Source organism: Falco biarmicus, chromosome 6, assembly GCF_023638135.1.
Source record: "Falco biarmicus isolate bFalBia1 chromosome 6, bFalBia1.pri, whole genome shotgun sequence".
NCBI classification, from domain to species: domain Eukaryota; kingdom Metazoa; phylum Chordata; class Aves; order Falconiformes; family Falconidae; genus Falco; species Falco biarmicus.
The window spans coordinates 77,800,512-77,819,487 of NC_079293.1; the positions used below are offsets into that span (position 1 = coordinate 77,800,512).

Sequence of the window (18,976 nt, forward strand, 5' to 3'; positions counted from 1 at the left end):
ATTTAATGTAACATACTATTTTTCCTTAATCCCCAGATTATTTTCTGCCAGTAAAGATGCCTGTAACAAATTGCAAGCCAGGATATTAAGCTTTTACAAAGAACCATAGGAAACTTCATGGGGGCAGCAGAGGCCTGAATCCTTCTGCAAAGCAAGTAACATGTTACTTCAGTCTGGTCCTTGTTTCTCAGATTTTGATATCTGATCCCAGAGGGCCCAAGCTTGCTAGCTTGCGTGGCAGAGACGAAGCCTGTCTTAAATCACTTCAAAAAGGACCCACAGGCTGAACTGCTTTAATAAGCTCTCTACCTCGCAGTTTACAATAAATTATAAATGCAGTAACTTCCAGTGTTGGACCAACTTTTTTTTTTTTTTTTAAGAAAAGGTTCACAAATCATTCTCAGTAAAAAATTTAAATGATAAATATCTGAAAATTACCTTGCAAGGACAGTCTTTGGGGATGGGTTTAGCTGCTTTCTTGCTAGCAACAAGACTATTCCAAAGTGAAAACAGAGGTGTCTAAGCTCCTTTAACATCTGTTCCTTCCAGGAGGAAAGCAGTAAATGCGAGGGGATGGATGTGAGGGTAGTCCACTGCCTGCTCCTTTGGACTGTGCACTTCTTCCCAGCCACGCCGCACACGGCTCTTGGGGTAAGTTTCACTAGACCAGGCTGCCCAAATCCCCATCCCACCTGACCTTGAACACTTCCAGGGATGGGGCATCCACAGCTTCTCTAGGCAACCTGTGCCAGTGTCTCACCACCCTCATCATAAAAATTTCTTCCTCATCCGATCTAAGCCTACCCTCTTCCAGTATGAAACCTTTTCCCCTTGTCCTGTCGCTGCAGGAGGAAATATTTTGAAGTATTCATTATGTTCAACATGCCAAGCAACCTCCAGCACAACTCCTGGAGTGTTAGAAACCTGCTATTCAGCCTCCTTTACCCAGCAGTAACAGTGCAGCTCCCAAGGCATTGCGTAGCCAAGCTTTCCTTCCAGGCTGGCAGGGTTTGTCTGGTTGGAGGTGATGGACCGTTTGACCAAGCGGTGACGGAAGCTGTTCTGGATTGTGCCTGGCTGCACCACACACCGTCCCAGCAAGTGGTCCTGCCTGCAGGAGTCCCGTGTGCCTACCTTGGGGTCACTGCCCAACCAGGAGAGGAATGAAGTGGCTATGGATATTCGTACAACTGTAGTTTTATCTTATGGCAAAAGTCATATAGATCGCATTGTCACCAACAAGTCACAGATTCTCACCAACACGGGAAATACTGGAGAGCTTAAGCCTAATACAGGCTTTTTGACTGGAGGACAACTGCTGGAGGCGTGTGTGATCCTGTCGGCTAACTCAGTATGTCACTGCAGTAGAAGGGTAGAACCGAAGGCTCGATATATAGAGATACACTGCCAGTGGGGAGTTCTCAGTTGGTCTGTATGAGCAAGGGGCCATGAGCTCTGCATTCTGGACCTTGATAAGACTTCTGGACCTCAAAATGACTATTCTGCCCTTGCAGTCACCTTTCTGGTTTGTGCCACGGAGTCATCTTATTTCAGATTTAATCTGCATTCCACTTCTTATTTTTCAGGTTCTCCATAAGGAATCAAAGACTGGTAATCAGCAAGGTACAGTGAATAGCTATGTGTCTTTGTTAATTCTTTGTGAGATGTTACCAATTATCAATACTTTATACCCCTGATACCTCGTGAACCATAGTATGCTGTCTTATACCTTATAACAATATCTGCTTGATTTGTTTTACAGATGGCTGTATAAATCTTATTCCCTGCAAAGATAACGGAGCTATTTGTATTCAGCCTTGTTCTCCCTCCTTCCATGGGGAGACAAGCTTTGTTTGTGAAAACAGAAAGTGGCAAATGTTCGCAGATGCCTGTGCAAGCCTGGATGTTCAGTCTCTTTTTCAGGTGAGGCATCTGCTTTGGCCTGTGCTCATAATTTCTTGCAAAGACAGCCCCTTCCTCCATCCGCTTTCAGACTTGAGCAAAGGGAAGGAGGTGGGATCCTAAAACACAGATAAATTTGATAACAGGCTTTGACTTCATCTTAAACCAAATGATAGGAAATAAATTTTAGAAATTATTGCGTGGAAACATAATTCAGAAGTGAACTTGCCTTGTTCTTTTGGTTAACATTCCTCATGCGCATCTAAACCAAGACAATGATACGCTGGGATGGACCTGAGAAAAAAGCAACACCAATATCTGTAATAATCAGATGATTCATGGTAAATTCTCCTCAACCACAAAATAAAAAACTTTATTCAGGTCACTTGAAGGATAAGGCACTACATTTAGTTCTTGCCCCTTTCTTTGTATCTGTTGTAGAAGCAAGGCATTCTTCTCAGGTGGGCTGTGGTCCTGGGTTTCAGGCCATCCAGCACATTTATTGCATACCCCAGCACAGAATGACAGAATGGTCACGGTCAGAAGGGACCTGTGAAGGTCACCTAGTTGCAGCACTGTATCTCTTGCCTGGTTGTAGCTGCAGCTTCATTTTCATTCTGTTTGTTCATTTTCCCAAATTTATTTTCCTCCCTCCAGAGAATTTCTGAACGTGAGCTCCTTCCAAGCTCTGGAGGACAGGTTAGTGTTGCTGGAGAACACCTTCCTTTTGTAGGGGAAGGAAAGCCAGCACATGGGAAGCCTGGAGGTGGAGCAAAATATTTTGGTGATGACGACCATGGGAATAGTAACTGCCAAGCTGATTTTTCATGCATCATCCCAGATATCCTGTCTTCACCAGCCATTCCAGGAAACATTGCTGATATAGTGGAATTGCTGAAGAAGATTTCCCTGCTGTTATCAGAGAATGTCAATAGAGGAAAAATGCAGGTATTTACTCATATGGGCTTCAGGAGGTGTTTTTGAGCTTGCCAGAGCATCCATACAGTGTTTTGTCCTTATAGCCACTGTCCAATGAAGTGATAGTTGCAAATCGCATGGACATCACCTGGGAGAGTTTCCAGAGAGGGCCATATTTTGTTGTCAGAGAAACTCTTTGACCTATTCATGTACAATGAAAGTACTCTCTGGAATTCTTTCTTTAAAAGCAAAAATTTTCAGGAACTGGTTAGACATGGGAAAGCAGTCCAAGGAAGAAGTCATTTTTAAAGTATGACGCTGTAGGGAAGGCAGACTTGGAGATGCTGTCCTGCAGCTGTGTTTGTCATGTGTTGCACAATGGAAACTCATTTTTTTTCCTGATGAAATCAGAGAGGTGGGGGAAGAAATATATGGAGGATGATGTAAAGCAAACCTGCATAGCAGGTCAGCATCTTGAATAGAACTTAGGTGTCCTGATTTTTGCTTTATATTTGCTTCTCCAATCCCCTTTTGGGCCATGATATGAAGAGGATAGGACAATTCTGGTAGTGACCATGCCAATGAGATGTTGGGGTTTGACCATGGGAACCTGTTCATTGTCAAAGAAGAATATTCCCTTTATAGAAATCACTCTTGAATTTAAATGAGCCTTTCTGGAGACTCTGCAGGTGGAATAACAGTTGGTTTCTTTGAACATAAAAAGTAACTTTTTTTTTTTCTTGTTTGTTTCAGGCTTACAGCAGGATAGCAAACCATATTCTTAACAGCTCCATTATTTCCAACTGGGCTTTTGTAAAGGACAGAAATGCTAGTTCAGTATTACTGGACTCGGTGAATTTATTTGCTGGGAAACTTCTCCTAAGGAATGGGTCAGAACGTATACAGGAGCGCTTCATCTCTACAAAAGGCTACAGCATACATAAAAACACTTCTGGAAAGAGCTTTGATTTTTCTATGGAGTTCAATAACACAGGCAATATCACTGGGCACGTGGTGATTCCAGAAGAAGAGCTTTCCAGGTTACCCAAGGCTTCCAAAGCCATCAGCATTGCATTTCCAACACTTGGAGCCATTATAGAAACCAGCCGGTTGGACCCAGTTTCTGTAAATGGAATGGTGTTATCCGTGTCTCTGCCAGAAGAGCTCCGGCGTATTTTGCTCACCTTTGAAAAGGTGAATAAACTGGAGAACGTCAAGGCTCAGTGTGTTGGGTGGCACTCCACGGAAAGGAGATGGGATAACAGGGCGTGCAAAATGACATCTGACAACATCAGCAGTGTTGTTTGCGTCTGCAAGTACCACCGTCGGACATTCAAATCCTTCTCCATTTTGATGTCCCCTGCCGTGCTCCGAAATGCAGTGCTGGATTACGTTACACGCGTAGGGTTAGGCCTTTCCATTTGCAGCCTGGTTCTTTGCCTTATCATTGAGGCTGTTGTCTGGCGCCACGTTACAAAAACCGAAATAACCTACATGCGCCATTTTTGTTTGGTCAACATCGCTACATCTCTTCTCATCGCCGATGTTTTGTTCATCTTGGCGGCTGTTGTTCACAACACAGCCCTAAACTATCAGTTGTGTGTAGCAGCCACGTTTTTCCTTCACTTTTTCTATCTTGCCTTGTTTTTTTGGATGTTTACCTTGGGCCTTTTGATTCTTTATGGATTATTATTAATTTTTTTTAAGATAACAAGATCTGTATTCATAGCTACAGCATTCTCTGTTGGATATGGATGTCCCTTGGTCATATCTATCCTCACTGTTGCTATTACTGAACCAAAAAACGGGTATTTAAGGAGTGGAGCCTGCTGGCTCAATTGGTATGAGACCAAAGCCCTCTTGGCCTTTGTTGTACCCGCTCTGAGCATCATTGTTGTGAATGTGGTGGTGGTGATAGTAGTTGTGGTGAAGACTGGGAGATCCTCTGTTGGAGAAGGCTGCAAGTCACAAGATTTGAGCAACATGATCCGAATTAGCAAAAATGTTGCCCTTCTGACACCTCTTCTGGGTCTCACCTGGGGGTTTGGATTAGCCACGGTTGTCGACAGTCACTCTCTGGCGTTCCATGTTATGTTTGCACTATTGAACGCCTTTCAGGTAAACTCTGCAAGACTGGGAATGGTGTGTGATCAAACTTTGAGCCTGGGGAAAGGTAGCAGATCAAAGAGAGGCTGGCAGCATGCGTTGTGTGTGAAAAACAGGGTCTAAGCTTTCTTTTTGACTCAACGTGGTACATGCGCTAGGCATCCTGCGTTGACGTCGTAAAGGCAGATGGGTAATGGAACAAACTAGTTGGCACAAAGTGTGATGAGTCAGGATGATGAATTCATGTAAAGCATAAAATACACTGGTTAATGCCCAGTAACTGAAAAAAAGGGCTCATCCATATCAATTATACACAGAAAATTCTCATTGGCCATTGAAGATGGTTTTATTTTAACACATCAGTATAAACATCTAATATTACCTGACACTGTTGTATACCCAGTCTGCCTTGGCGGCTCTTGGCTAATACTGCTGCTGAGTGGGTTGAGAAAGTCTTGGTATGTAACCCATCAGTCCAGTTCTTAATGAGAATTAGCATGGGTTATATATCCATTCTTGACATTCCTGGAGAGCCCGTGTGAACTGGGCGGATAACAGCAATGAGCAAAAGGAGTTTATCCGAGTCATAGGTGATGAGATCTATCCTTAAGGAAGTGGTGTGTAGAAGCATTTAAGAACCATCCTGTGGTCATGCTGGTTTTGTTAACTGGTTTTGCAACTTTTTTAGGGATTCTTCATCCTGTTGTTTGGGACACTTCTGGACAGAAAGGTACTTGGGTCACTTCAGTACTTATTCTGGATTGTATGAACATTTTCTACGCTCTGAGAAACTGTTCCGTTTAATATTTTCTTAAATCTACAGACAAGAGAAGCCTTAAGGATGAGCTGCCTTTCATCAAAGAGGAAGTGTAGTCTAGCAAAGGTAAAGATTTATATAGATTGCTTTTTTCCCCCCTTAGAGGCTTAATTTACTAACTTACCTTATTTGTATGAGGAAAGAATGGAACAAATCACTGAATCTTACCTGGTTTAACATTTTTCTAAGGCAAATGCTTGCTGAAGGAAATACAGTGTCCTGGTTTTGGCTGGGATGGAGTTAATTTTCCTCTTGGTGGTGCTGTGTTTTGGATTTGGTGTGGAAACAGTGTGGTCAGGGACTTTTTGGTTTCTCAGGCCTTGCTGGCGGGAGGGCTGGAGGGATGCAGAAAATTGGAAGGGAGCAGAGCCGGGACAGCTGACCCCAACTAGCCAAAGGGATATTCCATACCATGGGATGTCATGCTCAGTATATAAACTGGGCGGGTTGCCCAAGGCTGCCGATCGCTGCTCGGGGACTGTCTGGGCATCGCTCAGCAGGTGGTGAGCAACTGTACTGGGCATCACTAGTATTCTTTTCTCCCTTGCCTTTGAATTTCATTCCTCTCCCCTTCTCCCTTGTTTTCATTATAGCTTATTATTACTCTTTTGCTTTTATCTCAATTGTTACAACTGTTCTTACCTCAGCCCTCAAGTTTTACATCCCTTTCTGATTCTCCTCCCCACCTCCTTGCGTTGGGGGAAGTGAGCGAGCTGCTGCGCGGCACTTCGTTACTGTCTGGGGTTAAACCGCAACATACAGGTATCTGAAAAGGATGTTGAGGGTATTAAGCTTCTAGATATTAGAAGTGGCAATCCATAGACTTTTGACTGCTACATAACCTACTGCTGTTACAAAATTAAAAATGGTATTTTAATCTCATCTTTTCACCTGTAGATATCAAAGTCCTTTAGACAGAGATGCCAATGACCTTTTTCCCCAGCTGTAAAACACACCTAATTTAAGGTGACTAAGTAAGGAGCAGAATTAGGAGTCCAAAATCCCAATGTAATGACCTATTTGCCATCTATACAAAAATATGGATCCGTATGATGGCAGGGCTGCTTTTAGATATCAGAAGGTGGTTCTGCTTCCAGCTGGACATCAGTTCAGGATGGAAACCGCTCAGAGCCCAGCCGGTACATTTGGTGCTCATCAATGTTGGTTCTCAAAGAGCCTGAGGGTTTTTTTAAATATCAAGACAATTCATTAAAAGCCAGTGTTTAAACCTTAAGGAAACAGCTGTGTTTCAGCAGCTTCCTAGGAAAACGTAGGTGGAATTGAAGTGCTGACCTTGCTGAGTTAGTATTTCCTACCTCTGCTGGAAAAGTTTATCTGCTGTTTGTTAGATTTCCTTTGGTACCGAGGCTTTAATGCTTTCATGCTGTATTTATAAAAGGGAATCCCCTTTAGCTGTCTTGCAAGAATAGTCTGCAGTGCTCCTGCTGTCTGCCAAAAGAAACTATGTCAGTTCAGTTTGAACTTCAGGAAAATAAAGGTATTTCCTTGCTTTTCTCCAGTCTATATATCAGTCCTGATTCTAGTATTGAAAGCTATTCCTAGTTTTACAGATCCAGGATCCAAATAACAGTGAAGTTGTTGCACATCTTATCAAACTTCAGGTCAGGAGTGGAAGTTTGTAGGTTAAAATTCTCTCAAGTCACCACCAGTATAATATTCTGGAAACAATGGTAGAAATTTCACTAATCCCATGACCTGACAACACTTGCTAAAAGTATTAAGTGATCTCACTGGGCAAAATTTTACGTGGAAACCATGGCTGCCTGTGTCTACAAGCTTGGGTCAATGTGGCCACTCACCTGGGTGAAAGAGACCACATGAGTTTGACTTACAAGAGCTGGAAAAGTTTGTCACACCTGAAATGATTGTTAAAAAAAATAATAATAAAAAAAATTAAAACCTCTTGTTTCAGAGAGGTTTCAGAATGGGACTATCTGGGGGTTTAATGGCGATTGTGTAAAACACCTAGAAGGGTTATGCAGACTCTTGCTTCAGGTCCCCTGGTTGCTCCAGCCTCATAAAAACCCTTCTTCTGGATCAGATTTTAAGATGACCGTCTTGTGGTGTTTCTCACAGGATTTGAAGGCACCTCCTTTTTGAAATGGAACTTCCACCTACACGGATGACATATCTAATCTGACCTGCTGATTTCTTTTCCCTTAGTCCTAGCAATGGACGGTTGTCTTCAGTGAACCTGAGCAGCGAGAGGAAAAAGGAGCACTTTTTACACAGAAATCCTGGTTTGAGATGAGCCAAAGTGGCTGACCAGCTCAGAGCATGGACAGCACTGTCCTGAAGCACGACCACGGGAAACATCATGAAAACTAGAAGAGAAAAGGCTCTGAACCTGCTGTCAGGAGCAGGAAATCATCAGGGTTGCTGCAGCCCTTGGAGGAAACACACTGATACACCTTTCTCACCTTTATGAAAACTGCTGTGAGGAGAGTTTGTCCTCGTTTGCCATTTCAGTGCTTCAGTTTCTTTTATTATTTTTTTTTTATGTCAGTGCAATGAGGAGCCGTACAGCATGTGGAGCTGTTCTACAGTTATTTAATTTTTAATGTGATGTGGAAATATTGAGTGTTATTGAGCTGGTTTTGGCTATCTTTGATCAAAAGTGATTCTGTTAGGTGGCACTGTATTCATAATTTCCATTTGTCCTCCCAGACCGAGGGAGCATGTAACACTATTTCTGCCTTGCAGCTGTTCTCTCCATCTCGGTATTTGTCCATCTCGGTGCTTGTGTGTCAGAGGAATTGTACAAAGCACTGTTTCAGTTTGCCAGGATAGAAATTTCATTCTTTTTCCACCCTGCAAGACAATGACAAAGATAAACAAGAATGAACATTCTGCAAATAATTAGTTTCCCTCTTTAGATGTGGCAAAGTAAGTTGTGAATATGCTTCAGTTTAATCACGTGGATGGAAAGCTCCCACGTCCCATGCGGTGTGCTAACGAAGGAAATGGTTTGTCCATGTGAGATGGGGTACTCGGCTTCATTAGAAAATCAGTCCTCGGTCTGAGAAATCCTTTTTTAATGCAAGCTTTGATAGAAATGTTATTCTCTCTTGTCAGGACACATCAATGTTTTCAAATGGAAATAAGGTTGAAATTTTGTCATTGTTTCTAATAAGCAGTCACTATTCTCTACTGAAAAAAGCAGATAAATGCCCTTTAATGTTAGCTGGTATTACTCAAGTCAGAAATCACTCATCCCCCTGTAGCTTCACATACGTTTGAAATACAGAAAATTTAATCAAAATAATACTGTTTAATGTCATCAACACCCCTTTACTGAAGAGGGAGAAAAATACCCTGGGAAATGAACTGAGGGGTGTGGGGCATGTGATGCGTAACTATGGAAAAATCCAGAGCCAGATGACTCGGGGGGCGGGGGGGGGGGGGGGTGTGGGGGAGGGCAGGGCTCTGGAGGGGGGATCGCGAGGGCAGAGCTCTGCTGGGCCATGACAGAGTTCTTGTCCCCAGGACTTTGTTGCTTCCTCATGCCTTCCTCTCCTATTTTCTTTCCTCATAGACTGTAGTTTTGCTACAAGAGACTATCCCCACTCACTTCATACAGTGCGTTTGCATGTTGGAGAGCTTTGATTAAACAGAGATAAAATTGGACTTACATGCTGCTGTAACATAAATTTAAAAAGACCATTGCCCCGAAGTCTGCTTCTTAGTGTCAAGCAGCATTTTCTGTGCTTCAGCTTCTCTCTCTTCTTGAAGCACTTAGAGGATTTTTTTTTTCCTTTCCTTCCCTTTCCCCCACTTAATAAGTTAATGTATGTTGGACTTGTCTCTTAAACCTTTTTCAGCACCAGTAGCATCTCCTCCAAGTCCCTGCCTGGCCTTTTTCAATGTAGTATCAGAGCTACGTGCCTCTTACGCTTGAGGGTTTTATTTCATTTTGGTATTGTACACCTGATTTATGAATCTACTACTATATTTTAAAGAATAGTTCAAAGACTAGCACAGGATGTGTAGTGTCAGGTGGAGGTGTTGGCCAGTGTTCAGCACGTGTCCTTTGCAGATGTGAACCCTGTAGAGGTACCTCTGTCACCTCTGTAGGAAGGGGACCACATGCAGTTTGCAGCATGGAGAAAACAGCTGCTTTGCACCTGAATTTGCTGCAGTGTATTTAAAGACCTCCATTTTCCACCATTCTTCAGGATTACATTTAATTCAACTAGTGTTTGTTTGGTTTTACTGTTAACAGTGAAATTTTATTACTGAAATGATGTGGTTTTTCCCTCCTGGAAATTCAAAACAACCCTAGCATCTTTACCCTCGTCTTGTGTGTGCACACATGTGCATGTTAAACCACAGTCCATTACAACTCTGAATTTATAGACAGTCTCAGATGAGGCTTCCCATGTTATACACACCCCCTCCAAAATCCCAGGAAATTCAGCAGGAGTCTTGGCCAGGCAGTGGTGCTGTGAAAGGAATCTGTTTCATCTGCACTTTGCTGATAGAAGTATCTAAGCCGTTTATCAAAGGATGTTTGAAGCATGGGGCTTATTTTCAGCAGCTGGCACACAGCAAAGTGTTTCACCCTGGTTTTATGATCATTTAGGTATTTAAAAATAACTAGGGGCTTACAGAGAACCACTTGATGGTACAGGATGAGGATGAGCACTGAAGTTTTATTTTTAATACCCCAAAATTAAACTGACCAGGAGCATTTAATGAATAAATGTTTCTGAGAGGTGAAAGCTGTACCTGCCCTCTGTGGGTTATGAACTGGTATTTCTTTAAATGTCATGGGCTGATGACCCAGATCTAGGTGCAGCTGGTGGGGGGGAACCACTAGAGTTCAAATTCTGCCAGTTTCCCAAAGTACCAGTTTAGCACAGTTTAATAATGTCCATGTTGAGTGGATCAGGTGGGCCCCTTGACGTGCAGGAGCTTGTTTTGGAGCTGTTCCGCCCTCCCTGCCAAAGTGGTCAGATTTGAGAACCCCAAGTGCTCTTCTTCACACGGTGACACAATTAATGGGATAACCCATTTTTTTCCATCGGCTTACAGCATTGGTTGGGTGGCCAAGCACAGAGATGTCAGAACTCCTTGGCCCAGCAGATGAAATTTGAATTTTCTTGTGTTTTGATGTCAGCCTTGACAAGTTCTTGGGTAGAACATTAGTTTATCTCAAATACCTCAAGTTTTATGTTGCATTTCCAGAGCCAGCAACATTGTCCCTTGTTTTCTATCTGTCAGAGGCATCTCCTTCAGGGCTGGTGAATTGAGAGGAAAGTGCCAAACCAGTAGAGTCTCGCAGGCTGTTAACAAGGTGGCTGGGCTGCTCCATGAAATGTGCTGCTGGTAGATACCCACCTGCACCACGAGGCTCGGCACTGCTAGCTCCAGGTGTGCTTCCAGCCTGCTGCCTGTGGCTCCAAGAACCACTGGGTGCTTGGCGTGGTCCTTCGCAAAGGTGTTGTGTGGCTGCTTTCTAACTAACTCTGCGCTACAAACCAGCCTTTTTTTATTTTCACTTTCCCAAGCAGGCATAATCAATATCAAATGCCATTGGAGTTATATGTAATTTGAACTTTCCTGTTTTCGATGTAATCAAATCTTTCTATGGTTTTGCTCTGAATGCTGTAGTAAGAAGTGTTTTCCTTGAACCACCTTCATCTGGGTGTAACAGAGACACCTTGCTAATGGGGTAAAGTTTGTAAACCTCCTTACATACAGTCTACGCTTCAGGTCAAATGTGGTTGGGCACTTGTGTCTCTTCAGGCCCCTCAGGTTCCCGTTGTACCTGAAACCCAGCTTGACTTAAGTTACGCACAGAGGCTGGTTCCAGCTTTGGGAGAAGGTGCGTGCCTCTTCTGATTTTACAGAAATAGTTAATCTGCCACCAGTTACTGCAGCCACGTGCTAAGGTCGTTCTTTTTCACAACTGGAAAAAGTCATCTTAGGTCAATTTATCTACTTAACTGCAGCCAGTAAATGGATTTGCACTTTTATTTGCTCAGCAGTACGAAACTTGAAAAGCCCAGTGCTCTCTTGCTTGCTTAAGCATCAGTGTTTAATTATAGCTCTGCAACCCACATGAAAGACAGAAGTTTATCCTTTGGGTACTCTTGTTTCAGGCTCAGACCAGTAATAAATCATCTGTTTGGGCTATTTGAAGATTGTGTTGAACAACAGATTGATTAGAAAGATCATTCCGCCCCTTGGGGAGCACAAGTCGAGTTTTACGATTTACTACTTATTTATGCTGCAGGGTCTCTGGTGCAGGAGTGGGCAGACTATTACCATTACTGGGTTATTGGAAGATCGAGCTGTGTCTAACTTGAATGTGACTGGCTTTAAATACCCTTCCTTGAGAAGCATAAATGAATAGTAGAGCAAGTCTTTTGAGAAGCAATGAGTTTTCCTTTCTCTGCTGTTGCTAAACCGGGCTTTCAGTAAACACTGACTCTGGGAGCTGTACAGTGGTGTGAAGGCAATTCTCCAGCCTGTGAAACAGTCCCTTCTGGCCTTGACACGCGATAGCTATCACAGGCCTTTCTTTCCATTGCAGTATTGTTACCAGTAGCCAAATGTGAATTTCTATTACTAGAGGTGGCCATCCCCAGGCAGAGCTCTCTGTTTTGGCTGGCTCTTTGATGGAAGTTGTAAGGAAAAGGAAGGTGAAGTAATTGGATCAGTATACTTGTATCAGTGCCAACATTTTTAATAATATAAAAAAATATACAGGGTTTTTAATAAACTCTGCTGTGTATTAGTAGTATCTTTGGTCCCCATCCTTGCTGTTACGGTGTTTTTCTTCCAGAAATACTCCATTGATGTCAGTAGTTAGTCCTGACTTCTTGTGGTATGAGAGAGCAGAACTGGATTTAGGGTACCACTCGCCTGCTTAAATTGTGTCAGATCCATCACAGTCCTCTGTGCCGTTCTGGGTGATCGCTGTTTCTACAGTAAAGGCTTCACTTTTTCTGAATAGTGACAGTTACTCATGCAGCCTTTGCTTCTGTCATGGTGTAGTTGAAAATCTCCCGTGCTGCTGAGATGGTTGGCTTGGGAGCTCTGGGGCAGCCTGGATTTCTTGCTTAGCTTCTGTGTTATTACAAAATATTATCTTAATCTCTGCTCACTACAGAGAGCTCCATGTATTAATCTTGCCAGCTGGAGAGGTACAGCAGAAATCCTCTCGTTACCTCCTGTACTGCAAGTATTGGTGCCGCTGGGCATAGCAAGAATAGGGCGGTAGAACAGAGGATTTTGACCTTTTATCAATAAGCTGTAAAGCTGCTAGAGTAAATGTGTGTCAGGATCTGCCAAAAGATCTATTGAAAGCAAGATTTAAAGGCAGACTTAGGCGTGTGCTGATTCGTAGTAAAATTCCCATTGACTTTGAAACAAACTGCCAAGCCATAAGTGTCTTGAAAATGCCTGCTTTTGGGAGAAGGTTCAGACAATCTTTTTTTAAGCTTTTATTTTTTAGGCCACAAGAAACTGTTGATATTAAAAAGAGCCGCCTTCTCTTGGAGCTGTTCAAACCACCTTTCAGCCTTTTTCTGGGCAAACCAGATAGATTGAGCTGTCTTCTTCCTTTCAGAAGAGGAGTTGTAGTATTGAAATTGTATTGATTTCCATTTTTGCTAGCAGACAGAAGAATAAACGTAGTACACAGATGCACCCTTCAGGTTACAAGCTGTGTTAAACTAATAGGAAAATGGGTCTTCTTCCTGTAATGAATGTGTGTGAAAAGCCACAGGAAAAAAGGAGAGTTGAGACAAAAATTTTGGTTATGGAAACTTAAGCCACAAATACAGGAGTGAAATTCATAAAAAAAAAATAATAGCGGTTGACATCTGAAACAGGTGCAAGACAACTCAATTGCAATGTTGGCAAAGAAAAAAAGCTATAAATCTTTAGGGTTTTTGACCTAAATGGGAGGCTTTGTGCTTCAGCAACCAGCCCTGGAAACCCCATCTGGGACCTGCTGTGGTAGCCAGACTAGCTGGACACAGGGGTTTGGCCATCAGGCTGCTTCAAGAGAGCAGGTGCTGTTGTGCAGCTCGGTGTTGTGTTGTGTGGCTCCTCTTGGGCTGGCCAGCTCGAGGTTGCACCAGACCCATTTCATGGTGAGGCCCACGTAGGCTGTAATGGTGCAAAAAGAGGTGGGAGCATGCTGTGGGGCAGAGGTGGGAAGTCCGCTAGCTGGAACTCGCATGGAGACCTTTCTGTGGGGAAGCTTTGTCCCAAGGCATTTGGGATGTCTGGGGGTTCAGCGTGTGGTGATGGGAGATGGCAGATGCCTGAAACTGAAAGCAAAGGGTGATGCAGAAGTTGACGAGATGTCCACAGATTGCTGTCTGAGGTAATGTGGAGCTCTGCAGCTGCTTAGCAGCAGCAGAATGCAGCTTCTGTGTAGGACACACTACTATGAAGAGTTTACGAGGAATAAGCATGCAAATTGGGGTGCTCCTGATGAATGCATGATGCTTTTATTTCTTTTCCTTGCCCCCCCTCCCCCACTTAAAGGAATGCTTCCCTTTTTGTTGGTCACCATCCTAAATTACTTGAATTATAGAGCTGTATAATAGCTGGCATGTGTTGCTGATCACTTGAGCTACTACAACATTCTTAAAAATAAATGCTCTTTATGGAAATGGAACTTAGAGCCAGAGGGGAGAAAAGAGATGGGCTGAGCGAGACACACTGTTGTTGCTTCCAGCTTTTCCATGAACACTAGTTTGCAGAGAGGTGAAAAAATGTGAAGAAAAGCTGTGTACGTCAGATAAGCATGACTCTCAGCTGAAACATGCCTAAAATATAATTGTTCTGATGATGGAATAATCACCCCTCTCTGGAGATCAGCTGAACTGCTGTCAGTCAGTCCTAAATTCTCCCAGTGTGTAAATTTTCTTGGGGAACCTCAAAAAGTGAGGGGGACGTATGCCTGAATCCTGATTTTCTAAAATCAGTTTGGATAATAGCATCCAAGAATAGCTTTAGGGCTGGCATCCTCTATTGAGATGATGCATGGTGAGTCTGAGTGCGTAATTTAACTCTGGGTGTACTGGAGATGGGCATCAGCCCCAAAGCAGAAATGGTCACAGGCTGAAAACTCTGTCTGCTCTTCGGGGGGTGGGGTGAGGGAATAAAAAAGTCTGCCATGGGGAAGGTCCGATCCAGGTTTGCGGGCTCAGCCCTGCTGTGTTAACACCCTGGTCAGGGTACAGCTGATCAGAAAGACACCAAAACGTTTTACCGATGGTGTGTTGGTCACATCAGGCCGAGTGTAATCAGGACTGGGACAATCCACAGCTCATACTAAACACATTCAGAATCTTAATGCTTTAATTAATCTAATCACTTTTGGTAGTAAGGTGTTAAAACTTTTAAATGCAGACCTACCTAAATGTTTTTTACAAGGACTTACGTATGGTTCTATTTTTAACTCTGTTAAAAAAAAAACAAACACATGCTATTTATATTAGTGAAAGTTTTCAATAACTTGATTTTCCTAAAAGTTGACCCATCCAGTCATTTATGTGGATGATTACTTATGGCATTAGGACTATAACCTTGGATTTTATTTCTTGAAGGTCTCCACACCAGCTGCTGAATCGCTGACCTTGGTTAACTTCTGCCTTGGTAAAATGGCGTGACACAAACCTGACCTAAGTACCAAACCTGAATATTGAGAACGCGACCTATTCTTTTGTGCTATAGAATAATTTAGGTTGGAAAAGACCTTTAAGATTGAGTCCAGATGTGCTATGATGCACAGAGCTCAGCATGCTGGCATCCTGGACCATGGCTCAAGATCCTACATGATGCCACAGTAGAAGTGAATAATAATAATACTGCTAGTGACAGGCTTCCTCTTGAAAAATTTTCATTTCATTCATGTGTTTATGAGAATACATTCTGAAATATGTTGGTGACAGGTAAGGGAAATACTTACCATTATTTATGTGCTAAACAAAACTTACTGCCCTGTGCTATTCTAGGTAGAAGTAACTTAGTAGCGTAAGATAATCTTCCACTGCAGGCAGAAAAACAGGTGATTAATAACCGCTTACCAAAATTCTTAATTGTTAATTTTACTAATACAAGAGGAAAAGGGTATCCTACAGGCATTATGACAGGAGTCATATGTTTATATGAAAGAAACTCTCTTAAAAATTGTATTATTTTCAACTGGTGAACTCTGGGCTTGAGCTCTAGTTAGTTGATATGTTTTGACATAACTAAATCATTGTTCCCAAGAAATAAAACCAAGCCATTTGGCTCAGAAAGAGATCTTATGACAACATAAATAAAAACAAATAGTACGAAACAAGTTCTTGCATTATTTCTTCAGGGTAAACCCATGATTTCTACAATGCTTTATTGCTGTTTTCAGACCAAAGTTATTTTATTGGTGCAGTAAAGATGAACCGTGCAAACAAAAACCCCCCAAGCCCCACAAATGTAACTGATTTTGCTCAGCTCTGCTATACAACGGTGCCATCATCCTAATAAGTAAATGAAACCTGGAAGTTTGAAGGAACAGCTGGGGAACTTGTTGAAAAAATTCTTTACCCTGATGTAAAGAAGTCGGAAACTTCAGTTGTTTTGCCTTTGTATCAAGATCATCTTGGCATTCATTCAGGCCAGTTTCTGTACAAGTTAGGAATGAAGAAAACATCAGGACAACAAAATACCAATTTGGAAAACAGCTTTTGAGTTAAGTTCCATCTGAATTTCAACTGTCTTCTGGTGTTTTCCTAGGCTAGTCAGTGAACCTAAAGCCTTTCTTGCAGAATTATTGTTAGTGTAATAATTCTGCCTTGTTCCAGTTGTGTTGCTTCTCTGTCAAAAGGTAACTGAAAGACACCAGTTCTGCTGGTTTTGCCCATGAAGTATCCTGGGCACAGTCAGTCTGTTACTTCTGAGCCAACATGTTAGAGTAGCTTGATGAGCAACTTTGCTCTCAACTGACTCACTGAGTGCTGCTTTAAGTCCTGTCCCTGTCCTGTCCCCCACCCCCTGGCAAAAGTAACTGTAAATACAAAACTCTTAATGCTGTAGCATCTTTTGGATGAAGTTTATGTTTGTCAAGCAACACACCTCTCAGTGCATCAACCGTAATTTTTTTACTAAGATAGGAAGTGGTAGATTTATTTGTGGATGAATGATACTTCTTCAGTTTTATCACCAGACTTAAAGGTGTTTTTATGTGTGTGCATGTATCAAAATACATTACATAGCCTTTCTGTGTGCAGGAAAGAAATACATCTGTCCATGCAATATCAATAGAGGCTCTGCATGGAATAAATTATTTTGTTTGTTAACATCTTTATTAGGCTTTGGATGTGTAGAGCTATTAAAAATAAACCAAATACCTCTTGATAGGATTAAAATTTACCAATCTGTGGCCGGCAGTAAAGATGTGATATCTGTTAGAGTGCATATGGCTGAGGCTACAGAGCAATGCAATAGTTTGTCGCCTGCAGTCATCTAAGAGAAAGATGCAGAAAAACTTAAATTACTTGTTCTGATTTTTTATCATCAGAGATACAGACACTAGCTTCTCGGAGAGGCAGAGGTGAAGGCAAGAATTTTTCCCTAAAGGCTGACTGAAGGGTTTTGAAAATTGAAACCATGTGGAAGAATGAAAATCTGGAAAATAAATAAAACCAAATCATTTTGCTTACAAAAAAATCATAACTTCTGGTTAAAATGTTTTAGAGGATTGCTGTGTTAAGAACAAAAAAGCAATTTTCTGGGAAGAGCAGAAGGACCTTCCACCCCCACTGAAATGGTCCACCAAAAGAATTGAAAACAACTTCATTATGAGAAAAACTTAGTGAAAACAATTCTTGTGTATCCTTTGACAGAATTGAATTTGAACTGAAAATCTGACTTTGAATCCTCAGTTCAGTATTTCTTGTCTGTAGTGTGATCTCAAGAACAGCTTTTCTCACCCTCTTGCTTGCTGTTTTTTCCACTGTGGGACCTTTCTGGTAGGGAGTCATAGAAGATCTTGGGTTGGAAGGGACCTTTAAGGATCATCAAGTCCAACCCCTTGCTCCTTGCCGGACTGCCTAAGGTTAAACCAGACATCAATGCACTCTTTGCCATCCTCAAGCTTGCTTGCTTTGGGCTACAGCTGCCAGTTTGTACTGGGATGGGGCCCAGTCTGTACTAGAAAGAAGCCAGGGGATCCAGTCTGTACTGGGACAAGGCCAGGGGAGCCGGTTTGTGCTGGGACTGGGCCCAGACTGTATTAGGAGGAGGTCAGGGATCTAGTTTATACTGGGACAGGACCCAGTCTGAACTGGGAAGGAGTCAGGGGTTCTGGTTTGTACTGGGACAGGGCCCAGTCTGTACGGAGGCAAGGCCAGGAGATCCTGTTTGTACTGGGACAAAGCCCCATCTTTACTGGGTGGGCAAAGCCCCACCTGTACTGGGAGGGGCCCAGCAGACTGGGACTGGGCAAAGGCTTACAGATGGGCTGTATTTTTTTGTTTTTGGTTTGTTTTTTTTTTCTCAGTTCTCACCTTGCTTATGCATATGTGCTCAATACAATGCTAACAACCATCTCTGAAACATCTTGTCCTGCTGGGTGAGCAGAGCCCCTTTGGAAATGGCCAGTCCAACTCTCCAACACCTTGAAAGCACCTTACTACGGCTGTGCTGTTACTCTTGTGGAAAGCCAGAGATGAGCCAAGAGCAGGGCAAGCGCCCTTGTGGTAAGAAAACTGCGCCCAATTAAAAGTTTGGACTGCTTGCGTGACCTTGATAAAAGCAGTTTTTACAAGTCAAAGTCATCTTGCTCAGCACATTCACACTTTCTTTTTCCTGACCAGACAACCACTGAAGGTGCAAGTATAATGGAATCTGTCATTTTAATGTCATAGATTTTCCCCTCTTTCATCGGTGCTAGCACAGACCCGCAGGGAATTTGCAGTGTGAGCTCTGAGCTCTCCATCCTGTGAAGCACCTCATTTATCAACCAGAGTCATTTGCACAAAGAAAATCCAAAATGTAATTTTTTTTACACCACAAAAATAAGTTTGAAGGGATAATACACAAAACCACCGAAACTTGCCCCCTTTATTGATCAGATCCTAATGATTAATGACAGGTTTTTCACCCCTGGGACCATGGCATAACCTTAAATCTTCTTTCCAGCTATTACCAGTCCTGGAGAGGTATTAGAGATTGACACAGTCCCAGATCTTATCTGGGTTACTC

At 42.6% G+C, this 18,976-nt stretch overlaps 1 protein-coding gene across 6 annotated transcripts; it reads left to right on the top strand.

Annotated features, from left to right (window-relative positions):
• The first annotated feature begins 434 nt into the window (after positions 1 to 434).
• ADGRF4 (adhesion G protein-coupled receptor F4) lies at positions 435 to 9,113 on the top strand. 6 transcript variants are annotated; one of them, XM_056344648.1, is made up of 7 exons: positions 435 to 651; positions 1,587 to 1,623; positions 1,763 to 1,923; positions 2,560 to 2,850; positions 3,574 to 4,938; positions 5,615 to 5,656; positions 5,750 to 9,113. In XM_056344648.1, the coding sequence occupies exons 1-7, from the start codon at positions 574 to 576 to the stop codon at positions 5,852 to 5,854; spliced, it is 2,079 nt and encodes a 692-aa protein (XP_056200623.1). In that variant the 5' UTR covers positions 435 to 573; the 3' UTR covers positions 5,855 to 9,113. The 6 variants fall into 6 exon arrangements, 2 of the variants coding, with proteins under 2 accessions (XP_056200623.1, XP_056200622.1); XR_008822770.1 differs by having other exon boundaries at positions 3,574 to 5,809; positions 7,928 to 9,113; XR_008822768.1 differs by having other exon boundaries at positions 581 to 1,623; positions 3,574 to 5,656; positions 5,750 to 5,809; positions 7,928 to 9,113.
• Positions 9,114 to 18,976: the final 9,863 nt, after the last annotated feature.

What these genes read in the sequence shown, in the direction of transcription:
- ADGRF4 (XM_056344647.1), top strand. Translation starts at nt 1,449, where the DNA reads ATGAGCTCTGCATTCTGGACCTTGATAAGACTTCTGGACCTCAAAATG. An exon ending in AAAGACTGGTAATCAGCAAG is followed by an intron (nt 1,624 to 1,762) that starts GTACAGTGAATA and finishes TTTGTTTTACAG; the next exon opens with ATGGCTGTATAAATCTTATT. An exon ending in TCAATAGAGGAAAAATGCAG is followed by an intron (nt 2,851 to 3,573) that starts GTATTTACTCAT and finishes TGTTTGTTTCAG; the next exon opens with GCTTACAGCAGGATAGCAAA.